This window comes from Aedes albopictus, chromosome 3 (genome assembly GCF_035046485.1).
Source record: "Aedes albopictus strain Foshan chromosome 3, AalbF5, whole genome shotgun sequence".
NCBI lineage: Eukaryota > Metazoa > Arthropoda > Insecta > Diptera > Culicidae > Aedes > Aedes albopictus.
In genome coordinates, this window is record NC_085138.1 from 109,395,855 (window position 1) to 109,418,096 (window position 22,242).

Genomic DNA, 22,242 nt, shown 5'->3' on the forward strand with positions numbered 1-22,242 from the left:
GTCGGGCATAATCACCTGCATCAGTTGCCGGGCGTGGCCCTGGTGGAACAGATCGTAGATACCGTCGGCGTAGACGCGAATCCTCCGCGGGGCCGTGCCGGATCTGGCCATTTGGTAGGTGATCTTCTGTGTGTAGTCGCATCGGTCCCGCTCGGCAACGGCATCCAGTTCGTCGGAGAAGGGGGCCGGTTTGCAGATTGTCTGTGAAGGATAACGGAGAGAGCGGTCGGTTAGAGATGTGATGTGTATACATACAACAATGATACCGAGTTGAAATCTGTCACACAGCAATTTATCTCAATTAAGATAAATGGATGTTGTAGGTGCGCGCGCGTTGCTACTGCTCTAGGCCAAATTGCCGGTAGATTTATTGCGGAACTTTCAGGACGGTGATTGTTCCCAAGTCAACAGTTATGATATACAAAGTTTGCAATCTCAAACAAGTCGCGTAAAAGCGAAATGAAACGAAAGTTCTTTTTTTTTCAGTTACTAGGGAAATGCAAGGGCAAAAAGTGATGAACCTTCGTGAGGTTACACTATGTCTCAAATGTTTTCAACATCCATGTGATTATCAGTATAAGGCTAATCTTCTCTCAGAAAACAGTCATTTAGAAGCATGGGTTCAACCACGTGAGACATATAATAAACACTGATAAGAGGATGAGCAATGAATCAAAATGTAACTTATCATATTAATTAAAAGATCTGATGATTCAGAGAATCAGGGGTTTATTCGTTCAGAAAATGTTTGCTTCTTTTGAAAGCCATTATGGTGACTAATAACTGTAAATACAAAATTTAATATGCAATTCTTACCAAGCCACTCATTTTCAACGATACTTCTAACGGGTTATACTAACTGATCACTTTCACTTTCAATTAACAATCAATAGACAATCGCCAATCACCGCCCAACAGGTACGCCCTCTCGTTTCAAATTGACGAGAGTGCAAGGTAAGGGAATCCCAGATATCGCATCGATCGCCATTTGCAGATGTGTACCTATATGTATCTGACACATTCTACCGTGACGTTACAACGTTTTGACGCATTCGTAGTCAGATTTTCCTATATAACTCATGAAAACGAGCGTAAACCGCGAAATATTTTTTTATATTCGGATTCCTTGTAAAATTTCTGATATATTTAGCTTATTGAACATTTAATTGTCATTTGAAAAACGTGTTCAAAATGCGTATTTGTAGCGTGACGTTACAACGCGCTAGAATCCGACCCTCTCTAACGCGCTACCAACATCTTAAAAAATCTGCTCGGATTTTTATGATATTCGGAATTTTTTTTCCACCATTGAAATTTATTGGTTTGTTCTTCAATTCAATGGAATAAAACATTTAAATTTTGGATTTGTTTTTGAATAATCGACTTTTACATTTCGTGACGTTACAACGCCCGTTCAGTTTCAAGCAGGGTTCTGCTCGCGTTGTAACGTCACGAAAATGCACATCATGTTAGAATCAGAATAATCAGCCAAATTTACCCGAATTTGTGAATATATAATTGCATTATCTTCACTGCTTCAAGGGGAGCTTTATTCTATTGAAAATCCGTTTTGTGATAAATGGCTCGGAGGGCCAAGTTATTGCTATCAATAGTATGAATACTCCTTCATGAAGGTTAATGACACCGGCACCCATCTCTGGTTTAGTATCACCCATATTCTTCTAGTTTTGTTCCAAAGACTAGCGCGCTGAGATCCGTTATTTTGCACCGCCAGATATTTAAATTTTTCAGCATATAACTCATCACGCCGTCGAGATACGACACATTCTACCGTGACGTTACAACGTTTCTACGCATCCGTAGTCAGATTTTGTACTTTAATTCATAAAAACGACTGTAAACCTCAAAATCTTTTATCATATTCAGATTCCTTGTAAAATTTCCGATATGTTTGACCTGTTTAACATTTAGTTTGCATTTGAAAAACTTGTTTAAAATGCGTATTTGTAGCGTGACGTTACAACGCGCTAGAATTCGACCCCCTCTACCGCGCAACCAACATCTTGAAAAATTTGCTCGGATTTTTATTTTAAACTGAAAATTTCTCCCACCATTGAAATTTATTGGTTTTTTCTTCAATGCAGTGAAATAAAACATTTACATTTCGGATTCGTTTTTTGGATAATCGACTTTTACATTTCGTGACGTTACAACGCCCGTTCAGTTTCAAACAGGGTTCTGCTCGCGTTGTAACGTCACGAAAATGTACATCATTTTTTAATCAGAATAATCAGACAAAATTGCCCGAATTTGTGAATATATTATTGCATTATTTTTACTGCTCCAAGAGCAATTTTATTCTATCAAAAATCCGTTTTGTGATAAATGGCTCAGAGGGCCAAGTTATTGCTATCAGCAGTATGAAAACTCCTTCATGAAGGTTAATGGTACCCATCTTCGGCCTAGTACCACCCATGTTCATCTAATATTGTCCCAAAGACTAAACCGTTGATATTCAATACTTCGCACCGCCAGATATTTAGATTTTGCAGCATAAAACTAATCACGCCATCGAATTATACATTTTTTCAATAATTTATGCAATGTCATTGATTCAATTAAAAACGCTTTAAGATTTGCGAGCAGTTATTGAACCAAAGACATACCTGAGGATCTGCATACCACTTAGGGGCATCAGTTTATGTGATTCCAGAGACAAATAGACCTAATTCTGACAAAAAAATCCATCCTATATATGTCAGAGTCATAATTACTTAGAGAGTTAGTGTCTTCGGCAAAATTGTTTGATAAGTCAAAAACTTACAGCTGATTTACTATTGGATGGGCGACGCTTATTAAAAGTTAAAAATAATTTAGAATTTCTCAAAAAGTTTTCAACAAATTTTGATTAGTTGAGAAACTATTTTTTGGCAAAATCTTTGGGAACTTTATAAGAAGTTACAACATGTTGAATATTTTTTGAATAAATATAAAGTGCATTATTTTTCAAAATTTCAACTACCACTAGTCAGTTAGAAACTTGAACCAAACGGCTTTTAAACTGAAAATTCTGGACAAGATAAACAACTTTCCCAAAGACATCAACATTCTAAAAGTTTAAAGTCTAAGTAGGGTATTGGTTCCCTTCTTAAGCATGTGGCTCCCGTTTTCATCCTACGAAAAACAAAGGATTGAAGCGTTGTTTGTTTTGTTTTTTATTTTTGTATTTTTTGTTAGAAGTGAGCACCCATGAAAACAAAAAGAACGGAATCAATCGGTGCCGTAATAGCTTGTTTTCGAATAGGATGAATATGGGAGCATGAGATTAATTATGAAACACATACCCTAATTAGAGTCCCGAAATACATATGAGTTTCGATTTCGTAGGTGTTACGTCTGTTTGTCGGTGATTCTTGTTATATCAAAAATAGATGTAACACTGACGTAATATCCATCCCATATATTTCAAGATCCAAAAATTTAGACAGTTGGTGTCCTCGCCAAATTTGTTTGGCTGGTCAAGAACTTTCAATTGATGAGCCGTATGATTTCAAATCCTTCCACTAGGAGGCGATAGAGGGCATACACATTTTTAGTTTTACTTATCTCAGGATCGTGATTAATTGGAAAGATGGTTGCTTCGTTTAAGTTGTTTGGTGGATCACTAGACTTTCAGTTTAATAGCCGTATGGTATTAATTTCTGCCACACAGTGCACAATGGTCCGAATCTACGTTTTAGCAGGAAAAAAAATCCGTACCTCTGTTTTCGTTAATTTTAGGCGTTTGGTGTCTTCAGAGAAGTTGTTTGCATTTGTTTGCTGCATCTTTTCCAAAAAAATTTAAATAGGGTGGTCCACGTCCTAACTCAAATCTGGAAAAGAGTTTTTTAATTTTAAGTCATACGCGATCGAGTTCTTCAGAAAAGTTGTAGGCAATGCTATTTCGAGCAACTTTGCTGAATACGCCGTTTATCTAGCTCTTAATTTGAACATAGTAGGTCAACTTCTAGTTTTGACTTAGGGTGAGCCCTCCAAAAACGGTTATTTCGCAATAACTTTTTTATTTGATTTTTTTCGAGGATGTGAGCTTCGGAGCATTTGAAGAGCAAGTAATGACGCATATTTGTTCTGAACATTGCATGTTGCTAGTTCTTGTTATTCACATGTTATGGGCAATTTTGACTTAAAAACAACGATGTCTTCAAATGCTTATATCTCATGGAGCTGGTAAAATAAAAAAAGTTTTTTAAGCGGCATTTGGAAGGTCACATATAAAGCCAAATGTGGAGCAAATATTACAAGAACGTTATTTCTTAAATTGGAATAAATCGACTCCAAAAATCCGCTTAAAAAATCGAAAAACTACTTATAACTCATACAATTTTAAAGATAGAGTCAAACTGTCTTCGGAAAAAATGTGGGTTTTCACCATACCTAAAAGTTTCCCATACACGACTTTTTTGTAAAACGTGAAACAAAAGCTTGAAATTGATAATTTGTTTTTAAAGAATATAATCGTTCTGATTTCCTAGAAAAACATAGCATGTACCCCTAAGAATCAAATTATCAATTTCAAGCTTTTGTTTCACGTTTTGCAAAAAAATCGTGTATGGAAAACTTGTAGGCATGGTAAAAGCCTACATTTTTTCCGAAGACAGTTTGACTCTATCTTTAAAATTGTATGAGTTATAAGTAGTTTTTCGATTTTTAAAGGGGATTTTTGGAGTCGATTTATTCCAATTTAAAAAATAACGTTCTTGTAATATTTGCTCTAAATTTGGCTTTATATGTGACCTTCCAAATGCCGCCTTAAGAACTTTTTTTATTTTACCAGCTCCTAGAGATATAAGCATTTGAAGACATCGTTGATTTTAAGTCACAATTGCCCATAACATTTGAATGACAAGACTTAGCAACGTGCAATGTTCAGAACAAATATGCGTCATTACTTGCTCTTCAAATGCTCCGAAGCTCACATCTTCGAAAAAAATCAAATAAAAAAGTTATTGCGAAAAAACCGTTTTTGGGTGGCTCACCCTAAGTCAAAACTAAAAATTGACCTACCATGTTCAAATTAAGAGCTAGATAAACGGCGTATTCGGCAAAGTTGCTCAAAATAGCATTGCCTATAACTTTGCTGAAGAACTCGATCGCGTATGACTTGAAATTTAAAAGTTCTATTCCAGATTTGAGCTAAGACGCGGACCACCCTAATCAAAAATTTTTGGAAAAGATGCAGCAAACATATTCAAACAACTTCTCTGAAGACACCAAATGCCTAAAATTAACAAAAACAGAGATACCGATTTTTTTCCTGCTAAAACGTGGATTCGGACCATTGTGCAGTGGTGGTAGTTGCAAATTTTCAAAAGCATGCCAATTTTATTAATTACCCAAAACACATTCAACAAGCCGTAACTTTTTATAAAGTTGTAACCGTTCGCCGAATTAGCTCGAGAGAATATGAAAAACGCGGTGGCTTTTGCGCCACTCTCGCGTACGAGAGACCACCGGTTCATTTTCGATATGCCCGACTATTTGAACGACTCCTATCTCAAGGGCTTTCTCGAACGGCCGATTAAAGACTCCAAATAAACTAAAGCTAATGTACAAAACGTAAGAACTCCAACAATAACGGAAATTTACACAAAAACGGACTAAAACTCAGAATAAACTATAACAAACAATTAGAGGTCGGTGAAGTGAATTTATTAAACAGGAATTTAAGGAATAAAACAAAAAAATAATAGTAGAAAACAAAGAAAAACTAAAACAATTGAATTCATTAACGCGTATATTGTTTACAAAATGCTCGTGAAGTGTGTGTGTTGTGTGTGTGTGTGTGTGTGTGTGTGTGTGTGTGTGTGTGTGTGTGTGTGTGTGTGTGTGTGTGTGTGTGTGTGTGTGTGTGTGTGTGTGTGTGTGTGTGTGTGTGTGTGTGTGTGTGTGTGTGTGTGTGTGTGTGTGTGTGTGTGTGTGTGTGTGTGTGTGTGTGTGTGTGTGTGTGTGTGTGTGTGTGTGTGTGTGTGTGTGTGTGTGTGTGTGTGTGTGTGTGTGTGTGTGTGTGTGTGTGTGTGTGTGTGTGTGTGTGTGTGTGTGTGTGTGTGTGTGTGTGTGTGTGTGTGTGTGTTATCATGGCCATGAACTTAAAAACGACGTACCTGCGCAGGCTTTTTCGTGGTCGGTGCTTCGTGGCCAATCGTCGACGTTGCTTAGCTCCCGTTAATGTTCGCCGGATTAAAGGTGCGGAGGGGAAGTGTCGGCAGTCCGGTACTCTGCCCGTTCGTACTTAAACCGCACGCGGGTAGGCCGGATATACTCCCTACTCTCCGTTTGATTGCCAGTTTAGGCGGGCGAGGAGCAGCAAAAAAGGCTTGGAATCCAAAATAAAAAGCGTCTTGGACGCTAAGGTCCAAAGACGAACACAAAATTAAACAACATACACTAAAACGAATTCAATTTTTAATATTTACCTTTTTTAACAACAATTAAACGCACAGGGAACAGAGCGTCTGTCCCTGGCGACAAAATCCAAAAATTAAGTAACTATAGAACGGAAAACAAAGACAATTTATTATAAATTCACTTCAACAGCACTACTTCACAGAACTACATTACTACAAAACACTACACACCTTAACAAAACTTAAAACTGGCAGAAGGTCGCCGAAGCTCGCTTCTGTTCTCCAGCCGACTCAACTATCAAGTGATGGAGTCAGTCGAAATCTCTAGTCAAGTAAATTTCCTGCTATTGAAGCAGTCGTCTATTCAATCTAAAAACTATTATTTACAAGTGCGCCAAATTCAAATCGCACATGGCTGCAAAAACTATTTTGCGCCATCGAAAAAGTCCTATAAGATATGTGACATGAATCGTCATTAGCTTAGTCTAGACACAAACCTTACATGACACGGTTAATCTCTACTAATGGAAACGGTTCAAACTCAAAGGCAAATTCAACGAATCCAATTCAATTAAGATTTTACTTGAAAAGATAAAAACGTCAAAAGCTACAAATTAACTAAAATAATTATGAAAACTAATAATTAATTATAAAAAAAACAAATTCTTAAATCAAAATCAAAATATTCAAAAAATATATCAATTTAATCTAATTAAATTCAAACTTTATTTTACTTAAAAGAATAAAAACGTCAAAACGTTACAAAGTATATCAAAAATTTTCAAATTTTGACTGATAGTTCCTCATCTTGTTATCTGTAATATCTACAATTTTGGACTTGATTGGTTAGCTCTACACAAAGATGGAGCGCTTTAAGCAGGATCATATTTTTGACTCTCTTATATCTAAGGAATAAGTGAATCAATTCAAATTAAATTTTGTAAGTTAAGAATTATATATTGATCTTTGATTACAATATGATTTGAATACAATATGTCCAAAGTGAAAAAAGTTCCAGCTTGTAGAATACTTTTCAAGAAATTCGAATCCCTTTACTGCTTTTGCAAAATGGAAACTAACGTCTTCTAGTGGCAAAATCTCGCATCTATTGGTAAATCAACTGCAAGTCCATTACTTACCAAACAACTTTGCCGAAGAAATCGTATTTCTATGTAAAAGGGATTCTGAGATGTATGAAATTTAAAATTTGTAAGTTCTCTCTCAAACTATCCATCAACTGTAAGTCTTTGACTAACTTAATAACTTTGTAATTTCGTCAGTGTTTCGTCTGTTGGCCACTCATATCACAGAAATTTTCGGTTTGAGTGAACTAGATTACGATTAAAAAATTTACAATATCGCAGTACAATTACATCGTAGATTTGGTCTCGTAGATTTGGTCTTTTCCACAGAACTTTTTTTCGTGACGTTACAACGCAAACTTCAACCAGGTGAAACTCAGGCTTCCGTGAACCGATTTTCTTTTTTTTAGTCTCATTTGAAAGATCTTTTCGAGTACAAAGAGCATACAAAATTTCATATTTGTAACGTTTTCCGTATTTGAATAAAATTTAAAAATGTTGATTTTTCGTGACGTTACAACGCAATAAAAACCCATACTATGATAGGCCATATTTCAGAGTTGTAAAGTCTTCCGATTAAAAATCTTTTTATGCTAAAAAATCTACATACATTTATCTACAAATGATGGAAGACTTTTGAAAAATCAGTGTGTTGGTGTTTAAAATAGGATAGTTTGGATGAAAAGTGTGCCTAAAAGACTTAAAATCACGATTTTAATGTTAATTTTAATCGCCATTCAATTTATATTTATTGTAACACTAATATCATGTCGAATACATTTTTGGATGACGAAAGTCATGTAGAATGTGATAAAAATGTCAAATATGCCATAACTCAACTTTGAAAAATTGGTATTGATGATACGGGGCCCGTAGAATGTGTCATCTACTGCTAAAATAAAAATAGTGCATCTGCTGATCAGAGAACACAAACGAATTGATCTTGTCTGATTCAATCTCTGATGTTTTTGGTTTGCAAGACAATCGCAATTACCGGCGAGTAAAAATATCATTCGACTAACTGCTGACAACTTTTTTTTTTCTCACAACGATTATCTGCAGAGTATTCTTTGAATCCTATTTGAATTTCGTTACCATTATTGTGGGTGAAGTTGATCTCAAACCATTTCATTTTTATTTTAAAAAAAGTAAAAAATGAACGTTATTCAACTCGAGGTTCTATTAAGGCCCGTTCTCGAAAAAAATACACCACAGAAAATAGTGTATGACTTTTGATTGAACGCAACCAAACATCTGATTTTTTAAACAGTTACTAGTATGTGTAGATGATGCCATGATAATTTCATGAAAATTGGTAAAGGATTGACAAAGATATCTGACGCAAAAAAAATATTTTTTTTTTTAATTTTGTGTGAGAAAATATCTCCTTTTTTACTTTTTTAGCTCTAGAGCCGGAAATACTCAACCGTTTTCGATGAAAGTTTTTCTGTTAGTAAATGGAAAAATTTTGAGCTAATTTCATTCAATTTGATCTGACCTCTAAAAAGTGGTGGTCGTATATGTGGCCAAATGTCGCAATAATCAAACATGTTTTTTTTTATTGTGGCATTCAATGTGTTCTAACTTTGAAAGTATTCATCCAAAATGGTTCAAAATTTAACTGAACACAGTTTAATATTTAACGCAGTCAAATTTTGATAAGAATCGGAGCACAATCCAAACAGTGCACACGGACCTTGGCATTATTAAAAAATGCCTAAATTTACTCTAACGCGGTTTGAGTTTTGATTTCTAGAAAAAAAATGCTGAACCGATTTTGATGAAATTTTTACCATTTAATATGTATTAGGTTGGAGACCTACAGTTAAATTTTCAGACGTTTTTTACCTACAAACTAACAGTAAAGTTGTAGCCAAAACCATGTTTTACAGTGGTGCACAAAATTTTAAAAATCTATTTTTTTTTTGCGTCTGAGATATCTTTGCCAATACTTTACCGATTTTTATGAAATTTTCATGGCATCATCTACACATACTATACGGTAAAATCAGCTGTGTGGATGCGTTCAATCAAAAGTTATACATTTTTTTAGTGGTGCATTTTTTCGACTACTGGCCTTACATGACGAGCAATAGAACCTTACATATAAAACCTTACGTATTTCTGCGATAAATAATGATTGGGAGATCTTGGAAGACATCTTCAAATTGTCGTTGTTCGAAAGAAACGTATAAATTTCCGTGACATATGATGTAAATAGTTGAGATTTCATAAAAGTTTACCAAATTTTCTGTATTTGTTTCAATATGGGTTACCTAAATCTAATATGTTTTTAAGTTATTCCTAACAATAAAATGGTAACTACCATATTCATCTTCGGATTTATTTCAAAATATTAAGTTCAGAAATATCGATGAATCATTCAAAAATTGAACGCCGAAAACTTTAAAGAGTGATCAATTTCACCCCAAATTACGGTAATCAGATATTGTAGCTATTAGAATATGTAGCCGAGTAACAATGTCATTAGTAATCCTACGCTACTAAATTTATCCTATTCTATAACATGCGATTACGGCACCCGTTAATCATTAGGTGATTGATTTAACAAGCTGATCCTTGAGCTGATCTCCAACAAGAAATCATAATATAAGGAACATAACAAACTATGCTGTTATTTCTTATTTTTAATGGTGAGCTCCCTCCTGAATAGTACAGAAAACTATTTCCCATTGTATGAGCTCATCAAACTTGTTAACGACCATCATGTGTTTCATTATTATTGAATGTTTTATTTAACCCTCGAGCAGTCGCGTCTTTGACTACCTGCAGCGACGCCGCGCTCACACTGTGTACCACATGCGTGCATTTTTTACGGTGCTTGTACTCAGTACACGACGCGACCGCTCCCGGGTTAAATGGATGAAAAAAGTTCTAAATTTTGGCGCCGATTTGATCACCCCTTGGCCCATGTTACCATCCCTCGTCTTTAGCAATCTATATATATATAAATGAGTTTGAAATTCCTTTGAGGCAACAAAACTCCCGAACGGATGAACCGATCAGCATGATTATTGCACGGTTTGATTCGTATTCATGTCGGCTATGTTTATAAGTAGAAAAAGTTACGAAAATCCCCTTATAAATTAAGGAAATTGATGAGTGCTGATTTTTCATCAGCTGGAGAGAAAATCGACACGATCGAAATGAAACCAATCTAGAGTGCCATGCAGCAATGACCTCAACAGCTGTCAAACCACCACATCTTGGCAAGACAAAGTTTGCCGGGACAGCTAGTATGATATAAATCAAAGATGTTTTTTTCATTAGTTTATATCTTTGAAACAATTATATATACACATTTTTTGCAACTCGGCACTATCAATTCTTATTTTACGCCGTTTTTGTACCGAAACGGCCTACTTTTTCGCACTAAATGGAAAAGTTACTCATAACGGTTGCATTATGAAGCACAATGCAATAATTATTTGTTCAACAATCTGAGTTTCTACCTTGGTTGCACCGTTTTCACGATGAGAGCTTGCAAAACTGTGCCGGTTTTAGCACAGCTAACTTGTTCCAAACGTCGGGTCTAGTATGTTGGAGCACTTTAACTACTGCGAAACATGATAGTACTGATGGAAATGATCATATTCTAGTGTGATCATTGCATAAATTACTATTATCCTTGAGCTTGTTGAAAGAAAATTGTTCAAGAAATTCAGAAAAATGTTATGTTGTAGTTGCAGTGATGCCAAACATGCGTGATTCGCTTTTGCTTCGCTCCGACTTCGACAACATATAATTGCATTTCTGTCAACACTGAAAGTTTAACCAAAACTAGTACATTCCTCCAGGTATTCAATCCAGGGATTCCACCAGAAATTCCTTCTGAAGGTTCCAGGAACTCCATCTGTAGATTACACCAGAAACGGAAACTCCGCATTTCTCCAGGAATTTCGACAGGAGATTTCTACAGAAATATGCTGTTTTGGATTAGCTTAGCTTAGCTTAGACTGACTGCACATATCTATGGTTGCTACTCCGTGATTGACCCGAACCAATGACAGTTGCACAATGAATCAACTGAATAATTGACTGGAAGTGGTCAACATTCTCACTGCGCACGCGCCAGAGGCTCTCTTTAACGGTACAATAACGGCGCCAGCCACGTCCTTGCAGTCAGCTTGGGAGAGGGAAGGAATGTTAGTAGCCACCTTTGTTGTGAATGACCGCGTTTACCGCTGCGACTCCACCAAAAGCTGCAGGATGGAATGTTTGTTAATCGGGAAGGTATCGTTGAGTCTGGATTCACTTTGATAACTAATATGACCTTTTGAAGCAGACTGCAGCGCTATTGCTCGCTTCACACGGAAAGCAAGCAATCGGTAGTCGCTCAATATTTACAATAAACGACGAAATCCATCCAGCAACTGACGACAGCTTCGACGGGCCGCCATCAGCATGATTGACTCTGCGAGCGAGTCTAACCACCGCGCAAAACACACTCACCTACACGACGAAATCCATCCACCAACTCAGAAACATGCTGTTTTGGATTCCTTCACAAACTTCAACTAAGGACTACTCCAGGAATTCCTTCTGGGGATTCCACCACAGATGCCTTCTGTGGATTCCTCCAGATTATTTTATGCATTTCTTCTAGGGTTTTTTTTTTCATAAAATCATGCATTAGGAGTTTCTACAGAAATCGTCTAGCCAGGTATCCATGAATTTATGCTGAGAAGTTCCCCTGGAACTCCTGAAATATTCCCAGAAAGAATTCCTGGAACATTCCTAGAAAAAAAAAACTCCTGGAAGCTTCTCTTAAAGAACTCCTGAGGAATGCTAATAAGAAGCCCTGGGAGATTTCTACAGGACACTGCTGGCGGATTCCAGGAAAGAACTTCTGCAAAATTCTTGCAGGGAACTTGTGAAGGAATTCCAGAGGGCACCACTGAATGATTAACAGAAGGAACTCCTGGAGGATTCTTAGGAAGTACCAGGGCGACTCCTAGAAGCAACTTCTGGATAATTTTCCAAATAAGCGGCTTCCTCCTGACTTGATAATGTCGTGAAACAGTGCTCGAACACAAAAACTGCAAAAGTAGCTCCGACAGCAGAAACTTCCGATTTTTTCACTGTTCAATTTCCATATTATTTTGAATTGGAACGGGGCAAAATTGAGAGAACGAGAAAATTTTGCTTCCGCTTCTTGGCACAGCACACTTTGATCCTCTTAAAGTAATCCCACAGATCAGAAACTTTTTTATTGGATAACTTCTCATGGAATTCCAAGAGATAATCAAGCGGAAAGATACATGATAAGTGTAGGACTAGGAAAAAAAAACTTCATTTCTTCTATGCACCGGGCACGTGAATATTTGCAATGCTTTCCAATAGTGCAACACATAGAGAAGGAACTCCATTGGGAAAACCAATGGGAAACCGAAAAGGACAAGGAAATATTGGAATCGCTTTTCTGAACACGCAGAATAATTTTACGGTAAAATTAACCATGTTTGACATGAAGTCAAAAGGAATTTGTCATTGTTTTGGCTACAATGCGAATGAATGATTGTTTTTACAATCCTGTGTTATTGTTCCTCAATCGGAAATCTTATTGAAATAACAAGCGTTTCAGGTTTTTGACGTGGGTTGTCCAGCAGTGTTGCATTTGAACTGAACGCGAGCCAAAAATGAACTGAACGCGTTCAATTTTTTGAACGTGAACGCAGTAAACATTGAACTTGCGTGTCAGAGCTTTTCACTGCTCAAGAACGCCCGTTCAGATCCCCATTCGGCTAAATGTTCTAATGTCAATATGAATAGATAGAAATAAGTAGAAATAAGACTTCATGGAACATGGCCCTTTACTGTACCACATAATACCATATTAGTAATACGTACATACATTGCATTGTGGGGTTGGGAAGGGAGCGGATCGAATGGACCGGGGTGACAACGCCCCGGTCCTTATGACGCGTTTTTATGCGAAATAACGTCCAAAAGCTTGGATGCGTCTCCATATCCTATATGCCTTCTCTCCTAGGACTTTGTGACGCATTTGTATACACTTGTTGTTGCACGAAAAAATGCGCCATACGACCTAGGACATTGTGGCATCGGGCATTAAGATTCTGCACCGAAATACGGATTATCCGCAATCCACAGTGACCGGACCGGTTCCCCCTCACAATAGAAGGTCAGATTCTGAATCCAATGAGCCCAAGATTGCTAGAATTGGCGAAAAAATGGCAGAAATATGACCTTTTCAGTTTAGCGGGTACCAGGGTATCATGTTAGCATGGTGGCATTATACTGGTGCAGTTCTGGCTCATTGTTCAAGGTGCGTTCAATTTCGAGCTCGCTCGCGTTCCTAATTTTGAACTGAACAATGTTCAAATCGTTTTGATCGCAGCGTGCCAAATTTGAACATGAACGCAAACTGATCGCGTTCAAATGCAACACTGTTGTCCAGTTTGACATCTACAATATTATGGTAGTTTCAAAAATAGTTTTCTTTTACTTTGAATAATATATTCATTGGAAAACAACATGCTTGTTTTTCTCTGGTTTATTATTATTTATATTTAAAAAAAAACTTATAGAATAATCAGGGAATCTACAACTTGTCAAAGAATCTCACTCCCGACAAACTCTTGAAATGTGAGTTCTTCGCGATCATTTCGCTCGATATGAAACTCGATATGAAACTGAACAAGTGTCACCGATCGATAGAACCGAAAGCAAAGCCGAACAACATTTAACAGATCACAACCACGATCTTTTTGCCTGCCTAGGGCTTGTAGTCATCTCCGAACTACTAGTACCTAGCCGGTTAAAACCAGGACGTTAGGCAAAAAGGGTCGTCGTTGTGATTGTGTTGTTCAATTATGACCCTCTGTTAATTTTCAACTTCTATTCAATTTCTCTCGTCGCACACTTGCGATTCTATCCACCGTTTCTTTTCATTACTTTCGTTACTCCCTTCTTCTTTGAGTAGTATTAAGTTCACAGAGAAACGCCAATAAAATTCGTTTTTTGAATTTTTCTCGTTAGGGGCACTACTTTTTCTTGAATCTCATAACCGATTATTTATATAGAACTATAGCTTTACATGTGCCGAAAAACTTTGTCAAAGACCGCAAATTCATCTGAAGCTACAGGGAAAAGATATTATCTGTAGATCATCTGGTGGTGCTTAACATTTGACATGTAAAGGAATAACAATAGCAATAAAATCTCATTGAACAGACATGTATTGTCTAAGCTATAGCTTTTTTTTAAGGACAGACTTGTTAGAATCTCAAAATGGCCGCCACAATGGCCGACTTTGGCACCCACTCACGATTTTAAGCGCACAAATCTCTTCGTAAACAAAACCAGTGCACCTGATCATTTTATTTTAAGCTTATTACAAGTGAGCAAGAACAGAATAATGAAATGCACTGTTGTTTGTAGCTTGCTTCTTGAGATTTGTGCGTCTGAAGTTCTGATGCTCTGTTCAAGCGGGAATTCAAGACGTTTGTCCTTTAACAAGTGTCTCGTTAGGTCGCGATGCAATCTTGCGTCCAAACGTAAAAAAGACAAGAGAGTCGATGAAGAGAAAGCGATCATGTTACTTTCACCCTTATTTAAACTCAATCTAGATGTGGTTTATTCCATACAAGCTAGAGACACCCTATCCAACAAACTTTATTTTAGTTTTAATATGAACGTATTTCTGTAAGACGGATCATTCCGGAAAATGTGTCAATCTGGAAAGTGTCCTGCCGGGCAATAATGGAAGTATCATATGCGTCACTCCTGGTTTCATCGAATATAGAAAAAATATATGAATTGTAGTTTAGAAATATAGTCTTATGTGCCGAAAAACTTTGTCAAAGACTACAAAGTAATCCGTGCAACTATGCTGCACACGGAAGAATTGTGAAATAAAAATATGCTTTATTCTTGCACCTCGCCCAATGCCTTATGGTCAGTTTGGTTTCAATGGCCAATTCGTAATAGTTAGCTTTTATGTTTTCACCTACCATTTCCCTAAAATATTAAGATTGAATAATTGTCCCTCGAATTCTATCCATCTAGTCCACGTCTTTTTTTTAATTTTTTTTACGTGTGCAGGAAGTTACAAAGAAATACGTGTGCTTTACGCTTGGACTTTCTTTATTCTGACATAACAAACTTATGGCGAAACTGGAAGCATTTTCTCACTTTTTGGTTTTTGATTTTTCATTAAATAACGAAGCAATATTTTCAAAATCGGTTTTCGTGCACATGTAGAGTATGGATCAAGGTATCTTCAGATTTTTTTTGTAGTGGAAAATGTTTTTCGTTTTTGTGAAAACCATTTTTGAACAAAATTTCACAAAAAAAATGGTTTCTGCAAAAATGGATAACAATCTAAAGATACCTTGATCCATACTCTACATGTGCACGAAAACCGATTTTGAAAATATTGCTTCGTTATTTAATAAAAAATCATAAACCGAAAAAATGAGAAAATGCTTCCAGTTTCGCCTTAAGGATACATCTTAGGCTACTACCGCTCGAATCAGAAAAATTTCCAGCTTCAGTTCGTCTTCTTGGGAAGTCGCGTAAGATCATCATACTACTTCTGAATTGTAGATACTAGAGCTTTTAATAGATGCGTCTACTTCAATCATTGAATTACTCGAAAAATCATTGAATGACTCTATTCTGCTAATCAAAGTCACGTCTATGTCGGGCACAGTATGAATTCAATTCCCGTCACACTTTCTACGTGGCACTACGATACATAGGATTATCAAAAAATATGATATGATCGTAGCTGTCTATTCGAAAAGTCGGTCAAATTCTTCGCAGTATAAATCAACTCATGTGTTCAAAATGCTATTGAGCATAAGTAAAACTTTTAAATTGAGATTGATTAGCTTCAGACGAAGTAGATTTCTATCCTATCAAATTGATTAAGTTCTGTTCACGACTTGTTTGGAAAACGGTAGGCGGTCTTATTGCTTTGTCCGACACTGTAGAGATAGATCAACCGTACAGTTTTTTTTTTCATAGCTTATGATCTACTGCGTTTCGTCCAATACTAGTTGAATTGAAGGAGACGTACATTGCAATTAATTGGTTCAATTAGCATAAAATTACTAAGCTTCAGCAAAAATAAGTTCAGAACAGGACTCTTGTAAAAATGGTCTCACAGCCCACTTTAATTGCAATTTCGTACTGGAAAACTATAGACTTGCCGAATTCAGTCAGAAACTACAGTAGGAAACTGATAGCGCAGAAACGCATGGATCGGAACGGTATGTGGAGGTTTTATGAAATTGGTAATAGCAGGCGACACAAGACAGCACCAGTGAACGGTTTTTTTTCGATTTCGTGCACTTTTTCAAAAACTTCAACAATACGGCTGCTTCGGAGAAGCTTCTGGATATGATAATAAGCAACTTTTGATATGAACGGTTCAATGATCAATCCACTTAGAATTGGATCACTAAAATAAGTTTTTTTTTTTTTTTCAAATGACTTGAAAACCTCGATCAACACAGAATAATTCAGCAAAATTAGCCAATTACCAGCAAACATATTTTAATGTTCATTCAGCACGAGCAATTTAAACATCCAAAAATAAGATCCTTCACGGAGCTGCCCATGATTGCCGTTGACAGAGCAGCTTGACTTTTTTGACGAAAAGCCTTGACCATTGAACGACTGTTCATGCAAAAAACAATATGCGAAGAGTGCAAGGATGACGCAACTGTGCGGACATGAGCGCAACGTTTCTAACCAAAAAGGCCACTGATCCGAATGCGCGAAGCTAGAAGATCGATAGTTTTCGGGGAGGTGCAGCATCGCACCAGCACAAACCAAGAAAACATCTGACGCAAGCAATCGATCTCGTGCGTCCTCCATCTCGAAAACATGACGTCCGAACCGATGACGACGACGACGACACACGCGGACTCGGATGATGATCGCATTCTACACTGACTGTTTGTTCAACCTTGTTTCTACCACACAGAGGCGGAGGCATTCGCTTTTTCTTCCTGTCAAGTAGTAGTTCCTAATGAAAGCAGTCCGAAGATTGCTGACTCATAGCAGTTTAGCGAAGGTTTCTTTTTTCGCGAATCGAATTGCGCTCGTGAAGCATTATGTAAAGTTCTGGGAAGTTGAGCACCCGCGCGCGGAACCGCGGAACCGCGGAACCGCGGGGCGGCAGAGCCAGAAGTCATTAGCATCTAAGATCTAGTTGCTGAAATGTTATCGCTCCGCCGCCGGCCAGTCAGAGTCAATAAACCTTAGGCGTGCTTGGCAGAACTGATGATGGGAGTACGTACGGTTAGATCGGATCTTGGATCATCGTTCGGTGCGGATGTGTGAGGATGCGGTCGATGGGCTGGGTAATGAGTACTATCGAGTATCGGCACGGTAACGGATCGTAAAACAAAATCATAATCGTAAGGAAGTTCGACTCAATGCGTTTGTAGCACAATTGAACACTATACTAGCGTGAGATTAGTTGATACGATGTGCATATAGGTGCCTGATGGATTTATTTCCGTATATGAACAATATGCTTGTAAACGCGTAAAATCTACGATATCAAATTTTGATCTTGCTACCTACCTACAGTAATGAGATAGAAAGGAATCTAGAACATAGGTTCCCAAACTTTCAAGTGCGCGACCCCCTTTTGTCTGCAGACGTGCTTTTCGCGACCCACCAGAGAAATTCCGTCATTTGTTGTCTGTTACAGTAAAATATTCTACTGCCCCTCGCGACCCCCTGGGTAAAGGCCGGCGACCCCCCTTGGGGGTCGCGACCCATAGTTTGGGAAACCATGATCTAGAAACATTCCAGGAATAAGTTTTTATGTAATTTACCAGAACACCTTTTTCCGATTTCCTATGAATTGTGTATCGCCGCCAAACAACAATGACAGGCAACGAACACCTTTCCAAATACACAGATATTAAACAACACCGTGTTGAGAATATCTAGGATAAACTCTCGATCACTCCAAGACTTGCTTTAAGATCGACTTCTTTCTTGCTGGCCAAAAACCAGCAATTAGTTTCAAGCTTTATCATCGTAAATACCACTATCACATCCATTTAAAATCCAATCAGAAGTTATGGTTCGGTTCCCAAACCTCAATAATGATTCACCGCCGTCGTCCGTTGACGAGGACGACGACGGGACGGTCGTCGCCTATCCTTCTACCCGTCTGTCGTCAACACAGTTCTGGTGAAACCCTGCCTGCATTAATTGTGGCTGGTGACCAAATGGTGTTGGTCATTCCAGTTGCTGTAGGTCATTGGAAATCCTGCGCCAGAAAGAAGTATTCAGACAGTAAACCACAATAGTGGCGCGATCATCGTCTGTTGTCATGTCGTCCGCAAGTGGTGTTTTGTCTAAACCGCGATGTTACTTTTAGGTCGCTTTCTGCACCGCAACCGTTTCAGTGGAATTCACCATCCACATACATTGCGTTTACTACTGTGCTTTACCGTTGGTAGTTGGTACTGTCAGGTTGCACAAATTCGCGTACGCTCCAGTTTGCGGTGCCTTCTTGGGTATACGACCTGATGGCTGGCTGCACTTGGTACAGTCAGTCAGTCCGTCAGTCAGATGGATTCGAGCAATCAAGCTATCAATCTGTTTTGGAAACAACACATGAGCCAAGGCGTTTACATAACGAAAGTGAGTTTGTGTAAATAGAAGTAGATAGGTTCGTTCCAAAGTGGCGTGACTCTCGAATGTATAAACTTTGACGTCGAGCCATCCGTTTATTTGTTTGACTTGTGAAATTCCTGGTAAGAGAAAATCGATTTTATCTCGGATGTTTTTCTCCGGAGCTGGCGAGACATTCCGGAGAGGGCGACTTTTGCGGATGTCGCAGCTCGCAGCAGCGGTTCGTCGCATACTAGGAATGTGGGTCGATGCTCTCGCTCGGAAAAGTCTTTGCTCTCGGCATGTTTTGACTGGGCTGATGATTTCGATCTCCGATTGTAACACGTCATTCAACTTAAAGAGATATACCTATAGCATACCTCAATTAGAGTTTCTAACACCAAAGTCGGTTAGTGTTCATATCATAAACAAATTAAACGGATAAATCGAAAACAAGTAAAAAGAAAATCGTGTTGAGTACTGTTCCTTTTAAATCGACTAAGATTTTGCATCCTTTGACAGATGCGTTTGTCGACCTCAACTGTAAGACGTCTTCAGTGTCTTGTACTTGACTCGACTTGATAGATAAGCGTTGCATTATAGCTTAAATATTGAATACAAGATAGGAAATTCTATCACATTGTCGCAGTTCTCGCCGAAATATACAGCCAGAATTGAAACAAAATGGAACAACTGATTGGATTGGTTTGTATTATTGGCGGGATTAAAGCCTGTATCCGCAATAATCGGGACACAGAAGTATGGCAGTAACTCTGTACTGAATCGATGAAAATTGATCAAAAATTAACTGAGAACTGTTTGATTTATGTTTATTATTTGTGCAAAATTTCATTAAAATCGATGCATTACTTTTAACTGTGGCTGAGAAACAAACAGACGTGGTTTTTAAGATTTTGTACAATCATCACCAATTTTCATTCGCGTACTAGATGGTTCTTTTCCGCTACAATTCAAAGTTCTGTGAGGATTATTATGAAATTTCGTGAGCAGTTATGATACTTATAGAGACACTTTCTTGCAAAATTTCATCTACTTTTATCGATTGGATTGAAAGATGGTGTTGATAGGGGATAGTGTTAATGAAAATGTTTCATGTTTTTCATGTGCGATGTTTGCCCATTCATAACTTTTGAATGTCTCTGCCAATTTCCATGAAATTTTCACAGAAGGTAGTTGATTATGTGTATATTATTCCTGCAAAATTTGGTGATTATTGGTGCAGTACTTTCAACAATACAATCGAAACAATAAGGGGTGCTCACTAATTGTTGTCTGAGAGGCTAAAATCACGGTTAGCCCCAATATATGTTTCGGCTATAACATTGTTGATAATGCATCGATTTTTTTTGAAATTTTGCCTATGCAAGAGATGTATATTGAGAGGTTTGTGTTCAAAATTTCAACCAATTCTTTTGTCAAATTCAAAAGTTACAGCGCTGACAAGCTAAACCAGGGGCTGTACAAAATTCAACTGCTCGCGTTCTACTGTTTCATTGCTACAACAAAAGATACTTCACCGATTCAATTGAAATTTTGCAGGTGAAATAAACACATCTTGAGATATTATCAGGCAAAATTTGAGCAATTTTGTTGTATATATTGCAGGGTTGCAGCCATATTTCTGTGTCCCGATTAATGCGGATACAGGCTTTAGTTAACCGTCGAAAGCTGTAAGCAACTTTTTGAAATCTGTTGCTTATGTATTTTGATTCAGTAAGCCATTTTCAATATCAAAATGCATATATCAAGGAGATTAGTTATGCTTTCAAACATGTACACGGAACTTATGTCACAGCGAAATAGTTTGGAGATAAACCGAGAAATTTTCTACTGGTGATATTCAGATCTCTGAATTTTGACAATGTACATACAAGGGCTTGCATTCCGCATTATCGTGCGATAGAAGGATACAAAACCATGTCTTACGTAAATTATGGGTGGCTCCGTAGAGAAATTTCTGGTACAGCTACTGAATTTTCTTTAAGGTATTCTACATTTCATTTCATTATTAGGAATTCTAGGAACACTGGAAACACCTAGCAGAATACTTAGCAATTTCTGAGGATACTCTGATTATTATTCATACAAAAACTTAAACTGACAGCATTTTAATAATAACCTCAAAAAAATCGAAAATAGAAATCCAGAGTAATTCTGGGCAACTTTTGATAGTGATACGATAAATGGAATAACTGTAACAATTCCTATCGTAATTCATGTAACAACTTCTATCAGTTCTTCACACATGTTTCTTTTTGCTAGAATATTTATGGGACTTTTTGGTGGCTCCTAGAGAGGAGTATGTGTAACTTGAGACTTTCGACCGAAATTTTTGTCAGAGTTGTTCATGTTCTTTTGCACAAGTCTCTGTAGGGAAAAAAAACAAAGGAGTGTCGGTATTGTGTCTTATAAAAACAATTGCTGGATTATGGTAAATTTGGAGGATCAATTTCTGGTGAAATTTTCATAGATATCATACGACAGAATTTCTGGTTAATTTTATTTTTCAACCATAATTATTGAACAAATGTATTTAAAAAAACCTAAGAACGGTAGGTAGAGGCGCAAGGAGTGAGTAAATAGGACAGATATGACATGTTCTGAGCAAAAAAAAAAATAGTTGGTTAAGACAGCCAGTACCCGTGATTTTATATGAGAGCAAAAAGATAGAAAAATATATAGACAAACAGTTTCCATCAACGTCGTTATATCATGGTAGCTAGTTTTTAGTAAGGATTTATTTATTATTTGTAAATGAAAAAAAAATATTGTCCACTGAACTTTAAAGGCTTCAGGTAACCATTATGTTAAACTTTTATCTGATAATTTTGGTTTTGTAGCTTTACTTTGAACCAATCCGGAGATTAAAAAAGAAACTAATCCTCAAAGGATTTGTCTCTGAACTCATCCACAGCACTTTTCAAGGTTTGTTATGGGGGATTCATCTAGTGTGTCCCCAGCCAACACAGAATCGTATGTAGTGTTAAATGAAAAAAGTGGGACCAATATACGCCCCGCCAATGTTTGCTTTTATACATGTTAAATGCTACTTTGACTGGATCTTTCGGGGATTTTCTGACTGAAATTCGCGAGTAATTCGACCACAGATTCTATAACTTCCACAGAACAGTGTCAATCTACTA

General features: G+C 37.3%; 1 protein-coding gene across 2 annotated transcripts in view; it reads right to left on the reverse strand.

Annotated features, from left to right (window-relative positions):
* The window catches only part of LOC109414777 (choline-phosphate cytidylyltransferase B), a 42,882-nt gene that overhangs the window by 11,105 nt on the left and 9,535 nt on the right, over positions 1-22,242 (reverse strand). The window contains exons 1-2 of one of the 2 annotated variants that reach the window (XM_062858945.1): positions 817-843; positions 16-201 (exon numbers count right to left, since the gene is read on the reverse strand). In XM_062858945.1, coding sequence (XP_062714929.1) covers positions 16-201; positions 817-828 — 198 coding nt within the window. In that variant the 5' untranslated portion in view covers positions 829-843. Of the gene's footprint in view, positions 1-15; positions 202-816; positions 844-22,242 lie in introns of those variants that run through there. The other variant, XM_029875734.2, reaches the window with a different exon arrangement.